This window comes from Glycine soja, chromosome 4 (genome assembly GCF_004193775.1).
Source record: "Glycine soja cultivar W05 chromosome 4, ASM419377v2, whole genome shotgun sequence".
In the NCBI taxonomy this organism is placed as follows: Eukaryota; Viridiplantae; Streptophyta; class Magnoliopsida; order Fabales; family Fabaceae; genus Glycine; species Glycine soja.
This window is the reverse complement of record NC_041005.1, coordinates 21896581-21918443: the sequence shown is the minus strand read 5'-3', so window position 1 is coordinate 21918443 and position 21863 is coordinate 21896581. Positions and strand designations below refer to the sequence as shown.

The following is a 21863-nucleotide window of genomic DNA, read 5'->3' as shown; positions in this document are numbered from 1 at the left end:
GTACACTCCAGACATGTCTCAAAGATCCCAATTGTCAGATCGTGGACAAGTGTCTTGTGAAGCTGCAGACACAATTTCGAGAAGATCCAACGGTTAACGAAGGCTGCACAACATTTTTACCGAGGCAGCTTCATGTAGCTTCCTCAAGAAGCTTCATTAAGAGGCTTCCTCATGGCTTCTTTGAGAAGTTTTCTCAAGAGGCTTCTTTGAGAAGCTAGATCCTTATCTACCCACACCCCTCTATTAACTAAATTAACCTCCTTGAAAATAATTACGGATAAAAATAACACAATGAATATAATCAAACATCAAACATAATTACTAATAATATATAGATATATATCAGGGTGTTACAAAAAGCATATTTTCTAATAGCTATCTATTTGTCGCATGGAGGTCTCGCATTATCCCATCCTTTTTTTTTGTTGATAACATAATGCTTTTTTGTAAGGCAAATGTTGATCAAGCTCAAGTTGTAGCAAAGGTTCTTAATAAGTTTTGTGCAGTGTTTGGATTAAAAGTTAATTTGGCCAAGTCCAACTTCATTTGCTCGAAGTGGGTTCCTCGTGTGGTTAAGCATGTGATTGAAGAGATTTTGGGAATTCGATGCACCCCTCACATTGGAAAATATCTAGGGTTTAAATTATTTTCTGGTAGGGTGATTGATAACTGCTAATTATAAGTATATTTTGGAGTTAAATTATATAGGAATTTGTAATTTCTCTCTTAATTTTTCCTTTTTGAGAAAATAATTATTAAATTAACATCATTTAAGTTTTTGTACAGAGAATATTAAAAATGATGAATTTATGATGCTTAGTGAGTAAAATAAAGTCCAAAAAAGCAGGATAATTCAGGAAAGCAGGAATAATTAAGGAAGGCGAGCTAATTAAGGAAAGAAGACTGATTAAGGAAAGCACGGTAATTAAGGAAAACAAGCTAATTTAGAAAAGTAAAGATGGGCTTAGTACAAGAAGTCCGCTAATATGCACTTATAAAAGAAGTAGAGAGAAGAAGCAAAATACACATAGAAATTCCAAGAGAATATAATTCCTTATAGAAAGAAAATGCTAGAAGAAGGAGAAGCAAGCATTGGGAGTCATTCCTTCCCTCCATTCTTTTTCTTATCTTCTTTCCCTTTACTAAATATTCCCCTCTTGCAATTGTAAAGTCTCCATGACAATGAGAGGCTAATTCCCTTTTGTTGGGAACTTGACAGCCAACTACTCTTGTTGTAATTTCTCTTTCTATCTATTTATGAATATTACATTTGTATTATCTTTTTTTATGCTTAATATTATTGCTTGTAACTTGATCACCCATTTGCATGGTAAGTTTTAGGGATATCATTGGGAAACATTATCTTCTAATAGAACTGGGAAAGAATATCTAAATAAAGTCATCACTAGGGATAGGTTGATATTTATTCAGCCTGTTATACATCTCTATTCTAAATGCAATTTACTATTTTAGCTCTGCAAAGAGATTTGGGAGAGAAAATAGATAAATTAGGATCTTTCATGTGGGAGACCAAAGTTAGAGTATACTAGTAGATGTAGATGTAAATTGGAATAATTATAAATAGAGAAAAATCATTAACATTACATCAAAGAGTTAGCTCTGGTAGGCTAAGTTCCCAACATTCTCATCTTCTAAATTTACTTCTACAATATTATTGGATTGTCTAATTTTTCTCTTTAATTAATCAATTTAAATTCGTGTGTAATTTCTTCTCTTGTTTGATTTAATTTTCTATCAATTTAAATTACGGCTTTTCTACAACTTTTCCAAATCTTTTTCTACAAATAAAGTCCCTATGAATACGATACTCAGACTTCCGTTTTAACTTTACTACTTGGGACGAATCGGTGCACTTGTCAATCCATCAACAGTGACTTTGGTAGATTTCAACAATATTGTGACAAAAGTGCAATCTCGGTTGGAATCGTGGAAAGCAAAATTACATATGAAGCATGGTGTCTTTGCCTATCAAATTTAGTTCCTGCAGCTATGCCCATTTATAGCATGCAAGCTATGTGGCTGCCAACATATGTGTACCAAGATTCATCAATGTTGTCGGGCCATGATATGGTCTTTTTTGGGAAACACTCGCTACTGGAATCTTGCATCGTGGAAAATTACCATGCGTCCTAAGCTTCTTGAAGGCCTAGGAGTTCGTGATACTAGAGTTGCGACTATATCTCTCTTAGGCAAGACGATATGGAGTATTTTGCACTCTTTGGACACTCATTGGGTGCAAGTTATGATGGGGAAATACACGAGGGGGAATCTATTTTATCTAATCCCTTAAAACCAGACTCTTCATATAATTGGAGAAGTATTCTTAAAGCTCGTGATGCTCTAGGAGATGAGTTTTAGGCCCAGTTGGGAGATGGTAAATCCTCCTTTTGGTATTCTGATTGGACAGGGAGAGGAAAACTATATAATAAAGTGCCATACGTCTATATCTTAGATTCAGATTTGTTGGTTGAAAATTTCTAGGAGAACAATGCAACCCATCTTCAGCAACTCTTACCTAAGCAAGTGGTTCTTCAGATTGTAGCTGTTCTAGTTCTAGCTATTCTAGTGGGTGAGAATGTTATTTGCTAGAAAGGGAATAATGTTGGTGTCTATAATTCACGATCTACTTATCACTAGATCATGTGTATGGATGATAACCCCATTGATTCTAAGTGGAGGAAAATTTGGCGTGCTCATCTACCAGAAAAACTTCATTATTTTATGTGGCAAATCTGTCAAACTGCATTTCCAACTAATAATAAGAGGGTTTCTTGTAAATTGGCGCAATCTATAGCTTGTCCTAGGTGCTTCTTAGTGGATGAAACAACGCTGCACGTGCTAAGGGATTGTCCTCATCCGCGAGAATTATGGAATCTGTTAGGAATTCTAATTCCTCCTATTATTATTATCACTAATGTTAAGGAGTGGGTTGCTAATATTATGTAGCATGATGAAGTTATGTGGGGGAAAGAAGCTATCTATGGAGAATGTTCTGTATTGGCAATGTCAGGTGGAGCCTTTAGTAAAAGTTAATGTCGATGGGAGCTTTAGGAACAATTGCATGGGGATAGGTGGCGTTGTTCGTGATCATGAAGGATGATGGTTGGGTGGGGTCTCCAAATTTTTTGATGGTGGATGTCCAAAATGTGCATGGTTTTTGGCTATTAGGGAAGGCCTATATGAAGCATGGCAACATGGTTACTGTTAGTTAATCTATGAACCTGATTGCCATGAAGTATTTGAGGCTATTAGTAAGGGTGAGCAGGTTGGTTCTTAGGCGCATGTGCACGTGAATCTAATTGCCAACATACTTTAGGTTCTAAAGAGGGATTGGCAAGTGGAGCTTCAAGTGGTCCTTAGGGAAGCAAATGGAGTAGCACACCTCTTATCAACATGGGGATCAAATTTGATACCTATGGTTGGATTATGGAAGACACCTCCTTTAGGGGTGCTAGCTAGTCTAGAGTTTGATTCTGCATTATGTAATTTCTCTTTTTTGTTTTCCTATTCTACCAATAAAATGTCAAATATACAAAAGTACCTAAAATAAATTGGCCTAATATATTTTGTCATTCAAATTTAATTTAGGAGTCTATCATTTTTAGTCTCCCAAATAAAAATTTACAATTTTTAGTCTCTCAATTGAATTTTTTTAGTCCCTCCATCAAGACAACATTAACTAATAGTGTGACATGGTAAACCGTTTCATAATTTGTGGTGGTTTTTAACCGTCAAAATTTGATTTTGGAATTTTAAATTTAAATATAATTTTCATGTAACACTCTATTTTTCATAATGTCTGATTAAGTGATTTTAATTAATTTGACATAATTAAGATGATGGTGAACCCTCTCATTTTACGCTATTCTTCCTCTCAATGACAACCTTTCACGAGAGAGCTTGAGACCTTGAATTCCTTTGCTCAAGGGACCTTGTAGCAAAACTTTATTTGAGTTGGAGGGCTAGTTTAGTGGTAAGAAACTCTTCTATTTCCCCTCTCATCTTCCATTTTCATTTTCATGATTTTGATGTGGTTTTTGTTGGTTTTTGGGGTTTGGGTGATATGGATGGTTTGGAGCTATTGTATGAGTGGGAAAAAGCTTGCATCTTGGACCCAAAGTCTCTTCCTTTCCTTCCTTTCTTCATCTCAAAGCATAATTTTGTAATATTGTACACAGAGTAATTTTGTACAAAGCTTGAGAGTTATCTATAGAGAAAAAATACGAGGATAGTTTGTCATGGCTATGAGTGACTAGTCTCCCTAGTTCAGGGATTAAGATGTAACCTACCTCAAACTCCTTTTTTGATTTTAATAAGATTTTTTATGTATTCTAGTTAATTGATTCTTTTTTTTTACCTCTACTTTTTATTTGGAAACGATTCTTGTAATACTTAATTGATTGTATAGTAGTGATCATATGCATATAATTGGTAGATCCAGAAAGAGAATGTTTTATACCAAACTAGTTGGATAATCTCCAATAGGTTAATTAGGAAATTGCTTAATCACCCTTGTTCATCCTTTGGTTTAAATTAATACGTCAACTGTTAGTTGAGTATTCTTTAAGACAAAGAGCATTATTAAACCCCTGTCAATGGCTAATAATTGACTTTGGGAAACTGACAATTAACAATCTTGTTTGGGCAGTTAACGATTGTGAATTGTCTCAAGATTTTTTTTTTAATTTTTCAATAGAAAAAAGGGGTATTCTCATATACTCAATATAATTATATATCTATTTAATAACATGACTGAATGGTAAGGCAGGGGATTGCAAATCCTTTTTCCCCAATTCAAATTCGAGTGTCACATAATCGATAAGACATTTGAAATGAAATATTGTATTATGTTTTTTTTTTTATAGAAATGATCTAAAAATGTTTATGTAAATATTTTTGTCTTAGCTCCAAGTAGTGAAAATGAATCAATAAACTTAGAAATGATAGTTGTTTCACTTCACAACTATTGTAGTGTCTATCTACTAGCTGGGTCTCGAATTATATTGACAATTCAATCACATCTTAATTTTAATTCTTTTCTCAATTACTTCTTTAGCAAAAGTATTTATTTAGGGACACAATTGGTCCTATGAGTTCAATATTTGGACTTTTAGTCATCAATATTATTGTATAGGTACATTTGTCTTTGTGCATCATTATTTTACACATCAAGTTTTTGGCTTGTTTTTCAGATTTCAATTATTTTTTCAATTAGTTTTATTGAACATAATTTTAAATATGTTTTTAGTCCCTTAAATTTGACCGTAGGTCTTTTTTAACCTCTAAATTAAAATATGTATTTTTAGTCTCTTGAACTTGTAAAAATATTGTTTATAGTCTTTCTTATTGTAAAAAATCTTTACAAATTATTCGTTCAAACCATAAAAAAATGATGAGAAAGGACTAAAAAAATATTCTAAAATATATGGAGCTAAAAATGATAAACTTTAATTTAAAGAACTAGAAGACACAAATTTTAAATGTAAGTGATAAAAATATATTTAAGCTTACAATTTATATAATGTAATCCAAATTATTTCTTGCAAACGGATACATATACAATTGTTGAAAATTACACCATTCATATAGTTATCCATGTGAATGCTACATAGCAGCCAGTCCCTGAAAACTTTCATCCTAATCAACGATCAACTAACACGTAACAAATTCTCAAAAACTTATCTTGGACTCCTCCCTCCTCCTCTTTTTCCTTCTATTTTTCTGACAAAATCACATTGGACTCTTATCATGCTCGCCACACACACGCTGATTATTCAAAAGCAATTTGAAAACTACTCCAGCAAGAATAACGGGCTGCAATACATGACCTTATTATATATCCCAGACAGTTCCTTTTGATTTAAAAGATTATTCAAATACGTTTAGGACCCATAAACCTGGCATGGGGCGGTGGCGTATGCCTCAATAAAAAGGATCATATCATAGGATAAAACCATATCTAATTGGGGCATTCTGTTTGTCTTTGTTTACTTTATCGGTTATCACTTTCTGTTTTTTTTTTATTAGCTTTATTTCTTTGAATCTTTGGTTGAGATGGAGAAGAGGAGCGTCTGTATATGTGGACTCCACGCCCATGGTAGGGCCCATTAGCAGCCCAAGCTTGCCGACCACAAGGCTTTGTCTTTTCCATAGTGCTTTAGTCTCTGCCTCCTAAACCTTGCCACAGAAAAAGAAAGAAAAAAGAAAAAAAAAATCTTTTTTCCCTGCCTCACGCGGGCATTGCTCATAAGTCATGGGTTCCTGTACAATAACTATTCTTTAATGAACATGTTTTTCTTTCTCTTAGGATTATTAGGAATAATAAAGAACATATTTAGCAGGTTCAAATTACAGTACTACCCGTGTTCATTTTGTGATTGTAAAAAAATTGAATTCACATCTGAATTTTGAAATAAATATGATTGATTAGTATTTGTTTTTCAGATCGATTCACTGTTTACTTTATTAGAAATATTTTAACAAATTTTGATGATTGATTGATTTTTATTTTTTTTTTAGTACCATAGTGATGATTTAGTCAAGTGTTCTTTGCCTAGATTCTGTATTCCAAAGACAGCATTGCTTACATGACTTGACAAACAATAATAATTAGGTAATTTCTTTTTTTAAACTAGCGATTTCTTGTGTGTGTGAGTTATTTATTTTGAGTCTTCAAAATGATATTTTAACGACAATGCAAATGGACTATACTTGTTTAGAAGAAAAAAAACAGAAAGTGTATTGCAAGTATTTAATTTATTTTGTTACTCAAGAAAATGACGCAAAAACAGCTAATATGAAATCATGAATTATGTATAAATATCGCTGTTGCTACTAAAAAGTATTATACAGCAACTGATGTATATAGTTTGTCGGTGACCTAAGGAATTATGGATTGAGCCCGTTGAGGGTATTTTGCAACGTATTATATATAATAATAAATTTGAAAGCTTTATGCCAACTAACAAAAATTTCAATCAACTGAAATTACAATCACCTCAAAATTCAAGCGTGTATTTAGTGTTTCTTTACCATCTCTTCAAATATCGTGCCTTAAGTCATCTCTTTCGTAGTTGACATTAAATACTTAAAATAAGAGTCATTGCTGATATGGATATTTGATTGTTCATTGAAACAAAAACTTCATTGTTAAGGAAAATATATGTTGAAACACACATGCAAATTATGAACATTGAGCTTTTCCTATCCCAAAGTTGATTTTATTGAGCTAACAGATCTACTAACTGCCAACTACTTTTCTCTCAACTCAAACATAAACTCTTCCCAACACTAACTGACGGAATATCCTTTATTTAGAGCTTTCCATCAATTTTATTTGATAAATCAGGTACCATTTCCATAACAAAGTTATTTTAATTCGGTTTATGAAGCAGCACTATAAAGCAATTTATTGAAAAGCATAAACCATGATAGTTGTTCCTGGAATCAGATGAGTTTCCATAATAGAGCCAAATTCACATTAATCAAAAGTGTACTAAACTAAAGCAAGTAGTGCATTATGCATATTGTCCTCATCCCTTCACCTGCACAAGGCCACAAGGTTAATTTTCCTTATCCAAAAACAAGAGAGGGGGTAATTTGGTCATTTGCAGAAAAAGATGAGTTAAGAAATCAAATCAGCAACAATTTTATGCTTAAAAATTGAAAATCAATTCACCAGCCAATTAAAAACTACCATATTTCAAAAATACTAATAATTCATGTGAGAAAATGCTCAAGCATAAAAAAGGGCCCCCAAACAAAACCACCTGTTAGTGCTAGTCAGCATCAAACACTTATCTAAGGCAAATTCAAAAATCATCATCTGCCGAACAATAGTTGAGAATAAACAAAAAGAAAAACCCACATCAAACCAAAGCAAACCAAACCAAGCCAGGAGGGGAGAATCTCTCTCTGATTGTTTGGGTTTGAAGCTTCCCTTCTTTCCTCTATGAACTTCCTCACAAGCAAAACAAAACCACCACAAGGTTTCTTTTCTTCCTGTGCTTGAACTCCACAAAGCCAAGGAAGGAAAACAAACCAAACCAATATCCCTTATATCCCACTTGTTCAACCTGTGTGGTTTATCCTTGAAATATGGTTCAAAGAAAGGTGCCTAGCAAGCTTGGCATCGAAGCTGAACATGTTAAATCAGAAAAGAGGTTGGCAAACTCGAAGCTATCTTCATCTCAGCACCAAGATGGAAAAACTAGAGGGGCTGATATGAAGAAGAAAATGAAAAAATCAAGGTCAATAAAGCTTTCTGATCTTGAGGCTCTTCAATCATCATCACCTTCAAGGAGAAGATTGTCACAACCAGGAAAACCACTCCCTCTTCATACTCCAACAACTACAGCATCACCACAGAAGCAGCAACCTTTGTTCAGAACAACAGATGGTTCACCTAATTACATGAAGCCAACAAGCAGTTCACATGCAAAAAAGGAGCTTTTCCCGGTAAGCCACAGGAACACTCAACCTGGTTCTGATTTTAGGAGTCTTCCTAGACAATTTTCCAGTGATTCCAAAGCTTCCTGTGCTAAGAAGCCTGCAAAAGTTTTGACAAGAACATCCAGTTTGAGTTTGGTGAGAACATTGACCAAAACCACTAGTTTCAAGGCTTCTAGAGCTTGTTCTAGAAAATCCACCAGGGCTGTTATGTGTGCAGATATGGGTGCACCACAGAGAGCCACTTGTTCTTCAACTTTGAAGGACTCAAAGTTCCCTGCATACCTCATGCTTAGCCCTGGGGGAACTGAGTCAGAGGGAACTTCAGCCATGAAGGTTTGCCCTTACACATATTGTTCTCTTAATGGTCATCATCATGCTGATTTGCCACCGTTGAAGAGCTTCGTGTCTGCGAGGAGGTTGCTTTTGAAGATGCAGAAGCGTGCAAAGCTTGAAGCTCTCAGCCCTCGGAGACTGAAGGTTCCCCTTGAGACACAGAAGGAGGACTCTGATGCTGAGCAGAATGTCTTTGATGCAAAACCTTCTTGTGATGAAATTGGCATTGATATCTTCATTGAAATCTATGCCAATGAAAAGGATGCAAAACCAACAGCAGCAGAAGAAATGGGGAGAATAGATTTTCTCAAAGAGATTGAGGATCATGAAGATAACAAGTCAACACTTGAGGATAATGGCATAGAAGCCAGTGAGGGTGTCATGCAAATCACTACTTCAAGAAGTATTGGTAATTGTATTCCTTCTCCCTCTATATCTGAGATTGATCTTGAAGAGGATTTGAAAAAATCCTTAGATAATGTTGCAATTGAAGTAGATACCAAAGGAAGCTCTCTCCTAGAACAAAATGAAGGAGGTGCAGATGAAGATTACCAATCTATTGTCTGGTCTCATGAAGAAATGAGCATGGGAAGTTACTGCAGTGATGGGGAACAAGACATGGGGGATGTTGACATGGATGACTCGGATTCCAAAACCTTTGACATGGAGTGGGAGGAGGAGCGGTTGCACGGATTCGATCACGAAGAGGATGCTGATTCTTCTGTGTACTCAGAGGAGGACAATGACTCAAAAGTTGAGTCCTCATCAGAGAGTTCTCATGATGTATCAGTGACATGGTTAGATGATATTCTTGGTGGCTATTATGAGCACTTTCTGGTTGATGAAACACACAAAGAAGCCAATTCAGAAGAAAGCACCTACTTTGAAGAACAACCTAGTGGCATCAATTCTGTCCTTGAAGACACAAATGGAAGCACTGAAACACAAGAAATTGGTTACGACCAACCTTCTTTTACGGAGGAAATATTTGAGTACCTGACAAATGCACAAAATAATGGTGAAGGAGATGAAAAGCATAAGGATGATGATGCGGCCAGTTGCAACACAAAGGCACGTGATGAAGAGACAATTGACAACACTCAATGTCAGAAGATGAGTGAAACTTCCAAAATTGAAGAGACAAATGAAGATGGATACTCAAGTAGCCTAGAGAACAATGATGAGAGCAACAAAGGGGAGAGACAAATTGAGTTGGTGGATGTGTCTAAAGAAAGTAACATAGCTTCTGAAGATCAAGATTTGTTGGAAAAAGACCAAGGCAAAGCTATAGGGTTGCAACAAAGCACAAGTTGCATAAGTGCTGAAGAGGAAAGCACGAGCAAGAATTGGAAAGATGGCATTAGAAGAAAGAAGGGTGTTGAAGATGATGATGATGAAATGAGAAAGTTCAACCCAAAAGAGCCAAATTTTCTGCCATTGGTTCCTGAGCCAGGACAAGAGAAGGTTGACCTGAGGCATCAAATGATGGATGAGAGAAAGAACTCAGAGGATTGGATGCTTGATTGTGCTCTAAGACAAGTTGTGACACAGCTTGCTCCAGCTAGGAAGAAAAAGGTGGCACTGCTAGTTGAAGCCTTTGAAACGGTATTGCCAGCAGCAGCACCCAAATGTGAAACCCGTGTGAGAAACAATTCTCCAGCATTTGGTCATTCAGGAATAATTCAAGCTTGTAGCTGATGGATGCTGCTGAGGTAAAAATTCAACAGATAACCTTTTTTTTTAAAATTCTTTCTAAGCTTCTCATTAATCATACTCAATTGTTTCAGTCTTTCAGCCTTTTAAAACATTATTGACATGGGAACTTATTGAATATTAAGATTTCTTGGTTGTTCATCTGGCATTGAATTCTGTATGTTATTTTTTTTTTTACATGAATTTTTAATTTTATTTGGACGATTTAAGGTATTTATATTTATCCTTATATTTGGCTTTAAAAAAATTATCCTTATATTTGTATCACTAGGAATACCTAAGCTATTTTGATTCACGTAATTTGTTTGATGATTTTCTCTCAATTTTAGAGATCTCATATATTTTAATTTATTATTTTAAAAAAATATTCTTATATAATAAAATAATTAGGTTGCTTTCATATTTTTCTTATGAAGAGGGTTTCCATATCTTCATTTATGGTTAAAAGAAAATTTTTCGTATATGATTAATAAAATTGTGTTTCTTTATATGTGAAGTTGTTTGTTATCTTTAGTCATGGATACAAGAATTAATACATGAAGTCTCAATAATAACAAATAATTTCACTCTTGAACAAAAATAGTAATTTTGTTAAAATATTCATTTTTATTATTTTAAATATAAAATTTTAAACTAAGAAAATTATGGTATTGAAATCTCAAAAAATAAAATAATTATCTCTAATACAACATAAATAAAAATATTATATTTTATTTTAGTAAAACAAAAAATTATTATTACTCAAAATATTTTAAACTATTCTATGCCACTACACCCCGGAAACCTTGTAATAGACCGCTATGTATATTTATTAAGTTTTTAACCATAAATTTATGATGATACTCATCTAACAAAAATTTGCCGTCACCTTTTTCTTTTTTGGTTAATTAGTCTTCTGGCAAAAGGTCACCAATTATACGTGTGAAAGTGTATCTTGCACGGGAAGCATAACCAAACCTCCAAGGAGTAATGTGCATGCCCATTACAAGAAGTAATTTGGTTGGGCATCTCCACCTATCTGAAACATGGATAAACTCAGCTTCAAGATTTAGGGGACTTGTAATCGTACTAAACGAAGAGTGAAGCTCCAGAAAGGGAATTTGTGGTTGCAATTTAGCTGTGTGGGTTTGCTTTACAAAATTGTTTAGTGAACTTTTAATTATGTGTTTACTTTGTTATGTTTATATTTGACTCACTAATATATTTGTGTTATAAAGGTTGTCCATGCCTCCGGATTCTGTTAACTTGCTAGTTTGTACATTGCAGAAATTATAGATTATGTAATTTTCTTTCTTCGTTCATCATCGGGAATTCTATATAAAAGTACAATATGGGTAGCAAATAGTAGTTAAAATCACAAAACTCAATAATGCATTAATAGTCAACACCTTTTCGATCGATTTAGCTATAGAGAAGTCCTATTATATATTTTGCTAAGGTTAATTATTACTATTTTCGTCCCACTATTTTTATAATTTTTTCAATTTTGTCCCACCGTTATTATAATTTTTTATTTTAAAAAAATAATATAACGGTGGTTAAAAACAGCGTTAATTGCTCCGATTTTGAAAATAATGTAATCTAATTGAACCTTTTAATGATAATAGGATAAAATTGAACAAATTAACGGAATAATGGGATGAAAACAATAATTAAGCCAGTTATTAATTTTATTTTGATACATATTTTCATTTATACCTATGCTATTTTTTACTTTTCTCAGTTCGTCTTGAGCTCCATGCCCAACACTAAATCCAATTTTTCTAATGGAAGCCTATTAACATAAATATAAAACATTTTTATTAGGTAAAGACAAGATATCTCACTAAAAAATTAACAACTACTATCTTAAAATATTGAAATTTATTTAAAGAACTATTTCCTTTTAATAGATATTCTTACTACACAGTTAGGGATGTAATTACATACTTAAATTGTGTTTGGTTATGTGGAAAGAAAATGAATAAAAGTGTGAGGATAGAAAATGAATGAAAAGAAATGAAATAGAGTTGAAAGTAAGGTTGCTTAATTGAAATAAAAGATAATGAAAAAGAAAATAAATAGTTGAATTAATTAAAATAGTTATGTATGCAAGAAAAGAAAAAGAAGTGTGTGTTTAATTTTTAAAAAGGTATCTAATTGATTAATCTTCAGCCATAACCGATTACATGTCAACTCCTTTGGTGGCATATAATGGAGGCGCCACTAAAAGGATAAAAGTTGAAGACAGTGATAAAGATGAGAGCAACAACAAAGTGAAAAAAAAAAAAAAGATTGGAAGGGAGTCATGGGTCCAAAATGAGTCTCATGAGAAGTAGAGGAGCAAGGTTACTTTTGCAAAAAAAAAAAAAAAAATTAGCGTCCCTCTCTTTGAAGTGTTCATTCCAATGCATTTCATCTCATTTTTGCATGGATCTACGGTTCATTAGGACCCACCCTTCTTACAAAACTTTCAAACTAATTTCATTCCTACCAAACACACTTAACTTTCTCCCTTCCACTCTTTTCCTTTCCTTTCATTTTCAATACAATCAAACATAAACATCCATAATATTATATATAAAATTATTTTATGGCCCCCCTCTTCTTACATATCTAAGTTGTGTTTCATATTTTTTATTAAAATATTTTATTTAAAGGTCAAAATTCTCCATTTTTTACTTTTTTTTGTTTTATATTTATATTTATATTTGGTTTTGTAACGACCCACCGTAAAAGACTTTATTTTAATCCATTTAGAACTCTTCAATTAACTTGATTATAAAAATACTTGTAAATTTTTCATGTTTCAAAGGCCAAAGGCCGAAATGCACAACTTCAAAATAAAATATCATGATATATATAGTGTAGGGGTGGAGTGGGTACTATAGTATTTGTATTCACACCCAACACCGTTAAACTTTTCCAGATAAATACATGTTCCGAACTCATCCCCAATAAGCGAGAAGTGGGTAATTATCGTATCTGCAACTATAAGCATAACTTCGACGTATTTCACACAAAATGATGTACTATTGCATGCCTTTTGCTCATAGACAACGCAATAGGTTTCTTTGCTCTGGCATTGACTGTGTTGTCACAAAATCGTCTCTTTGTCATTGTCTCAGACTCAAATTTTTCTTCTTGTTCTAAATCTTTTTGACAACACATTGTAATTAAGGGACGCCGAACATGTATACACCCTCAAGAATGAAATAGCTAGCACAATTTTTTTTATTAGAAAAATGATTCTTGGATACCTCTTAAATGCATACATCTTGAGAAAGAAAGAGAGAGAAGAGAGATAATTGATTAATGTGATAGGAAGAAAGTGATAAAGAGATATAAAAGGGATTGATAAAATAATTTTAATTTGTAGGTGTGAAAATATAATTGATGCATAAAAATAGTGTTCTCACAAGGGCAAATGTACCCTACACAGTAGTAACAATGGACTAAAAGTCTAATTATTGAACCCTAGAGATCAGTTGTATTCCCAAATAATAAAAAATATTAAACTAAACAGTTGAGATGATTAAAAAGAAGATTTAAGTATTTTTGTGGATTTTGGTTTTTAAGAGAAAACAAATAAACGATTGCAAAAGAGAGATTTAAATGATAGTAAAACAACTAGGGATTATGATTCACTAATACTAATGTTTCCCTAATCCAAATTCTAATGAAATTTCTTCCACAGTTAATTTCTTATTCCCAAAGTCAACCAAAGCCTATGATCAAGGTCAAAGGATACTCCAATAATCATGGATATATCAATTTAAGACAAAAGATATAATCAATTCCAGGGATGATCAATTAAATATTAACTAATCTATCAGAGATTAGCCAAACAATTTAATCATGCAATTTAGTGTAAAATATTTTATACCTAGGTCTACCAAACATATTGATGCAATCCTACCCCGCAAGGGCATTGGCTAGAAGACTCCAAGTAGATTGGGCTAGAGATCCAAGGAAAGGCCCTAGGGTTCTCATGAGCCTTAGGGTAGATTTCGAGCCCATGGGCTAAGTATGAGCCCGCTTATCTTTGTAAATATTAGAATAGGTTTTTCCTTTGTCTAGGCCTTGTATTTTGGCCATTCTAGTAGTATAGGATTTTAGCCTTGTATTTCGGGGCATTTTGAGTTGTCTTTGTAATAGGGACTTTTTTTGTTATTTTCATGTTTTTTTGTCATGGGGGTGAGCTTAGCTATTATAGGGGGTGTGTAGCTAAACTCTAGCTTCTCATCTCAAGGAGGTGAGCTTAGCTATTAGAGAGGTATGTGTAGCTAAGCTCTAGCTTCTTTAGGAATCTTCTTAAGGAAGCTTCTCAAGGAGGTGAGCTTAGTTATGAGAGGGGTGTGTGTAGCTAAGCTCTAGCTTCTCAAGGAAGTTTTCTCAAAGAAGCTTCTCAAGGAAGTTTTTTCAAGAAAGCTTCTCAAGGAAGCTACCTAGTCTATAAATAGAAGCATGTGTAACACTTGTTGTAACTTTGATGAATGAGAGTCTTGTGAGACACAACTCAAAGTTCAACTTCTCTCCCTTTTTCTTCCTTCAATTTCGTGCTCCCCCTCTCTCTTTCTCTCCCTCTTTCTTTTCCTCCATTGAAGCATCCTTCCAAGCTTCTTATCCAAGGCTCATCTTGGTGGTGAAGCTCTTTTTTTCCATGGCTTATTCCTTAATGGATGGCGCCTCCTCTCACCTCTTCTCCTTTGTCTTCCGCTGCATCTCCATGGTGAAAAATCACCATTGAAGGACCTCATTGAAGCTCAAAGATCCAGCCTCCATAGAAGCTCCACAAGCAAGCTTCCATCAAGTGGTAATCAGAGCACAAGAGCTTCAAGTAGGTGTTCCTTAAACCTCCATTAATTTTTTTTCTTTACCTTCTCTTCCATTGTTGTTTCTTCATTTTTCTCCATGTATCTCCTCACATGTCTTGTTCTAAATGTTGTTAACATGATTCTTTAGAGTTTCCACTGATTAAACTTGTTATAGAAGTTAGATTTGATTTTCTATGGTTCAAATTTCTTGTTCTTAGTTCTTGAACCATGAATTGTGTTGAGTTTAGGTTCCTTTGAGTTTTGTCTTGTTATTTTTTGTGGCTGAAACCTAAACCATAAAATTCTTACAAAAATATTAAAGTAGAAGAAAACCTCAAAAATCTAGAGTGACTTGTTCACCTATTGTAGTTTTGTCATAGAAGTCATGTCTAGTCATGAAACTTGTCACATAAGATTTCTTATGTTGTGCTGAATTTTATTTTCTTGTTTCTTTGTCTAACTCATTTGTTCATGAGTGTATGAAATTCTTTTAGCCTATTATTTGATTTGAGTCAAATCTTTCATGTTAATTAGTCCTTAACATGTTCATGCAAAATTCTTAGAGAGTCTTTGATTGTGAACCTTTTCTTGAACTTTTAGGTTTCTTTATGATTGTGTCTATTGTGAATTTGAGTTTTGGTGATTGAATTGCTGGCTGAAATGTTGATCCTAAGTGAATATTGAACTCCGAAAACTGTGGTAAACAATCCTAGTGAGTTCAACATACATAGGAAGGTTGAAAGTAAGCCCAAGGCAATCAATATACCATGCTTAAAGAAACAAATCGCTGGTGCTGGCAGCTTGGACATACAAACTTGTAAAAATTACTGAGAATTGGTTACTTCGAATTTTGAGCTGAAATTTTTACTGAATTTTCTAGACATCTGGAAAAAAGTTATAAAAAAAGAAACAAGTGATTTGGATAAAAGGAAAAAATACGAAAAATCGCACAAGTTGGCAGGAAAATCAGTATCCAGAAAAAAAAGGTGAAAGGGAAGGGTGCTTGTTGTTTTGGCTCAAAATTTATTCTATAATTGGAAATTTCAATTCAAAATTAGTGTGAAGACAAGTGCCAAAGCTAGAGTTTTGTTGAGTCTTTTTTTTTTCAGTTTTTTTACTCTACTCTAGAGCCATTCTAAGTTTCTCTTTGACTCCTAGCTTGCTTCTATGTCCTTTTCATTGCTTTAATTGTTGAATAATCCTTGAAAAATTGTCTTGTTAAAAAATCCATTGGTTTAGCTTTCATTTCATTTTTTTTGTCTTTGGTTATTGCTTGTCTCTTTGTTTCCTTGTTTGTGGGTTGCCATATAGGGAATTGGAAGGAGGATTGGTGCCATCCCTTGAAGAATTTGAGTCCAGAAGCAAGGGGCCAACCACCTTAAGAGCTATTGGACGAAGAAGCACTCCAAATTGAGTGAATCACCAAAGAGAGAACAACCACCAAAATTGAGGACCGTTTTGTAATTTTGTAATTTGCAATTTACTTACCTTTATTGCTTTCAAGTTTTTGTAACAAAAAGGCCTTTCATTGGAAGTGTGTTGGGAGCCTCCAATAGGTTACCAAACTTCCATTTGTGTGTAATAATTTTAAGCAATTTTTACTTAGGATAGTGAGTGTTTTGTTGGGAACCTTGAATGTGGTCATCCAAACACTCTTAGGATTCACCTAGTTTACATTTCTTGCTTACTTTCATAGCTTATTTCTTTTACCTTCCATTGTCAAACCGCCTAGATAGCTTGCATTTTACCAATTAGTTTTTTTACCTTATCTTTCACACCTCTTTTAGTGTTTATTTGGCTAGTTTCAACCATAGTTTCTTTTACCTTTTGTTTTCAAACCTCCAACAAGAAAGAACCACAACTTAGGAACCAACATGAGTCATCATTCATCTAGTGTTAATGGCGAGGGTACTAGTCATAAAGACCCTTTATCTAGAATCTTAGATGAGTTGAGTTCCCTCAAGTTATGGAAAGAAAAACAAGAGAGAAAAGAAAAAGGAAAAAAAAGAGTGGAAGAAATAAGTCAAGATGAAAGAAAGAAAATAAGAGAGGAAGAAAGAAGAAAAATAATGAAAGAAATGAAAAGAGAAAAACATGCCTCCTATAGTAGTCATAACTCTTGCAAGAGCCTAAGTGAAGAACTTCGTGACTATTACGAAGGAAGGCATAGGTCACATCTTAGACCTCACTCCCATAGAAGAGAAAAGGAAAGAAAGCCTCAAGAGGCTAACATTAACCTCTCATACTTCCATGGGAAGGACAATGTAGAGGCTAACTTAGATTGGGAAATAAGGGTAGAGCAACAACTTAAAAAGAAGTCTACTTCAAAATCTTATGGCTCTCACTCTTATCCAAAGAAAGACCAAGGTCAAGGCATCTTAGGGGTGACACCTTCTAAGCCCAAAGATGATAAGGGGAAGGCAATAGAAAAGCAAGCCCCTAAGGCTAGTATGCAAGAGAAAACTAGCTCTATAAAGTGCTTTAAATGTCTTGGAAGAGGACACATTACTTCTCAATGCCCCACCACAAAAACCATGATTATGAGGGGCCAAGACATTTATAGTAGCCAAGATGAGGCTACTACTTCACCTTCCTCTAGTGAAAGTGAAGAAGCAAAAGGGGAAGAATCTAGTGAAGAAATCTACCCCCAAGAAGATGGACAACCATTAGTGGTTAAAGAGAAGTGTAAGGAGGTAAGTGTCTCCTCCAAGAGGTTAGCTAAGAAGGAAACTCATTTTATAATAAAGACAAACATTAAAGAAACTTTCCCTCTTAGAAAACCTCCACATTTTCTCTTTTGTAAAAAGACACTTGTTAGCATTGCAACACCTCTTGGGCTTGAGTTTATTCCTCAAGTAAAGAAGTTGTTGGATGAGGGTTTGGTTCGCAAGAGCTTAAATCCTTGTGCTTTTTTGGTGCCCAAAATAGGTATTATTAGGCACCAAGTCCCTAAAATAGGTGGTATGATGAATGTTTTGAGTGGTGCAACCCTCTTTTGTAAAATCACTCGTACACCTAACATCTTCATGGTGTGTGTACATAGGGACCCATTAGGTAGGTTTGTTCTTATTTTTAGTTTCAATACAAACTTAGGTACTCATATGGGACACCTTAGGTTTGTCATACTTTTTGGTAGGAATAATCAATATGAAAATACAGAAAAAGGTATGTTTTATTGCGTTACTTTTCTTAATTTTTCAAATAGTGATCAACGGGTTCCCATGAACCCTAAGAGAATAAAGGTCATTCCTGAGTGGCTCACTCCACCAAGTATAAGAAAAATTTGGGGCATCCATGACTTAACAAACTTTTACAAAAGGTTTGTCCCATATTTTTCTATACTTGTAGCACCACTCATTGAGTTGGTGAGAAACCATGTTCCTTCATGGGAAGATGCCCAGGAAATGGGTTTTCAGACCTTACCTTACTTCAACATACCAAACACCACTAATACATGTGTTTTTGTTCTTTTTACAGGTGTTGAGGGACGGAGCCCAGAGTATGAAGAACCTCGGGATTTGAGGTCAAATCCTTTCCAAGGTGGAGGGAATGATGCAATCCTACCCCGCAAGGGCATTGGCTAGAAGACTCCAAGTAGATTGGGCTAGAGATCCAAGGAAAGGCCCTAGGGTTCTCATGAGCCTTAGGGTAGATTTCGAGCCCATGGGCTAAGTATGAGCCCGCTTATCTTTGTAAATATTAGAATAGTTTTTTCCTTTGTCTAGGCCTTGTATTTTGGCCATTCTAGTAGTATAGGGTTTTAGCCTTGTATTTCGGGGCATTTTGAGTTGTCTTTGTAATAAGGACTTTTTTTGTTATTTTCATGTTTTTTTGTCATGGGGGTGAGCTTAGCTATTATAGGGGGTGTGTAGCTAAACTCTAGCTTCTCATCTCAAGGAGGTGAGCTTAGCTATTAGAGAGGTATGTGTAGCTAAGCTCTAGCTTCTTTAGGAATCTTCTTAAGGAAGCTTCTCAAGGAGGTGAGCTTAGTTATGAGAGGGGTGTGTGTAGCTAAGCTCTAGCTTCTCAAGGAAGTTTTCTCAAAGAAGCTTCTCAAGGAAGTTTTTTCAAGAAAGCTTCTCAAGGAAGCTACCTAGTCTATAAATAGAAGCATGTGTAACACTTGTTGTAACTTTGATGAATGAGAGTCTTGTGAGACACAACTCAAAGTTCAACTTCTCTCCCTTTTTCTTCCTTCAATTTCGTGCTCCCCCTCTCTCTTTCTCTCCCTCTTTCTTTTCCTCCATTGAAGCATCCTTCCAAGCTTCTTATCCAAGGCTCATCTTGGTGGTGAAGCTCTTTTTTTCCATGGCTTATTCCTTAATGGATGGCGCCTCCTCTCACCTCTTCTCCTTTGTCTTCCGCTGCATCTCCATGGTGAAAAATCACCATTGAAGGACCTCATTAAAGCTCAAAGATCCAGCCTCCATAGAAGCTCCACAAGCAAGCTTCCATCACATATGTAGATGATCATCACAATACATTCGATTCAACATAGGACTAATCAGTTCCCAATTAAAAAATCAGAATAAGAAAGACAATTAATTAACATAAAGCATCGAGGAATTCCATTAAGAATAGAGAAAGGGGTACAATTAGATAGTTACATCATAACCCTCAGACTAGGGTGACTAGCCGCTCATGGTCAAAGCAAAACTAGAAAGCATATAAGAAAATAACATAAACAAACCACAGGAGAAGAATGATGATCACAATTCATCCTCGTGTTGTTACCTATGCCTTACAACCCTTAAAACCCTCAAAAGTGCTCTCTAATTCGAAAATATGATAAAAGGAAAAAAATGTTTCTACAAATTTTAAAGCCCTTATTTGTAGCTTCCTAAGATAACAAACTCATCTAAGGCGCACTACGGTCGTGCTGAAATACACCACAACCATAGTTGAAAACTGTTGATGTTGAATCTCTGAGGCATGATCAATTGACTACGACCATCATGATGTGACTATGGTTGTAGTGAGTTTACTACGATTGTCGTTTGAATGCTAATGTTGTTTGCAAAGGGGTGTTATCATCTCACCGTCATCGTTATACTCACCACAACCGTGCCAGATATACTACAGTCATGGTCAAGTGACAAAGTTTTCAAATCTTCAGGTAAAAGTACAATTTTTTACTATTTTCACTCAATTGAGTGACTATACTTCTGCAAGACAAAACTAACATCCAAACGTGAGTTCTACCAAGAAAATGCATGAAAACGACACAAAAACTCGCACAAGATATCACTCCAAAAATGGTTATCAATCATCACCCTTTTTATTATTATGAGAAAGGAAAAAGATTGACAGATACCTCAAAACAATAAAACAAACAATCCAAAACACAATGGTGTGACATAAAATATATTATTTTATTACTTAATATTTAACAAAATAAAAATAAAAATAAAAATTATTTTGTCGGGTGTCTTATGGGTTTGGGTACAATGCAGTGGTATGTATATCACTGCTCTATAAGAAAAACACATTATATATCACCAATCACAAACTATTACTTGAATATGATAATAATTATCTTAAAAATCATATCAATAATAATTTTTGGTGAAGTTTACTCCTAACAAATCACAAATATTACAAGTCTCTCCTCTTGATAATAAGATTGTCTTTTTATGAAGCAAGGATGAAATCTTTGGGAAATCACATTGTATCTATCATAACCCACTCATTACTCTTGCATATTACAAACTCAAAAAACCATACTCCCTACCAGATCCTCATTCACAACCATCAATTCAAAATTATAAAAATCAAATTGTTCAAAAATACTTTGGTACAATGCCTAAGTTGTTTCACTTGTGTACCTTATCCATCATCTACTCTTACTGATTGAAGACGATGGCTAGGGTGCAAAAGTAAAACAACTTAGGTCTATGCTAAAGTCCATTATAGTCATTCACTTTAAAAAGGGGCTCAAATGATTTGTTTTCCTTTTTTTCTTGTTTTTTCTAGTTTTCCCAATTTGTCCCTAATTCTCTTTCCTATGTCATTGGTCAAACTCTTTCCAACCCCCAACCGCACCCTCATCCTTTCCTCCTTTGGCATGCTCTCCACCCTCTTCCCCGATGGCCATTATTTCTCCGCCGCATATGCCTTCATTTGTAACTACCCATATATAACCCCACACATAAACTCAACTTCCATTACTATTCCCAATGAAACCTATAACCTACCTTTATCCTTTTGTCCCCTTCATATTAAAATTAAAAGAGTTAAAGCCAAACCGTTAGAGCAATCAATGGCTTTCATAGAAACAATAATGCACAGAGAACTTGTTACAAAATAAAAAAAAAGAGAATGGGGAAGGCAAAACACACACTAAAAAAATCCAAAACAAATATAAATATGAAAATATTGTTCCAATTTTCTTATATTTAAGAATCGATACAAAATCAACAAAAATGTAAAGTACAAGTCTTCAAGAAACATATCTGAACTATTGGAATAACCAGAAATCTAGAAGGGTTGAATAAATTATTTTCGAAACTTTTACCTAATCATTATTTAGATTCAATTAAGACATACTCC

At 34.4% G+C, this 21863-nt stretch overlaps 1 protein-coding gene across 1 annotated transcript; it reads left to right on the top strand.

Moving 5' to 3' along the window:
- The first annotated feature begins 7797 nt into the window (after positions 1–7797).
- LOC114409526 lies at positions 7798–11819 on the top strand. Its single transcript, XM_028373011.1, has 2 exons — positions 7798–10517; positions 11410–11819. Exon 1 carries the CDS (start codon positions 8119–8121, stop codon positions 10501–10503), a length of 2385 nt encoding a protein of 794 aa, XP_028228812.1. The 5' UTR covers positions 7798–8118; the 3' UTR covers positions 10504–10517; positions 11410–11819.
- The last annotated feature ends 10044 nt before the right edge of the window (positions 11820–21863 follow it).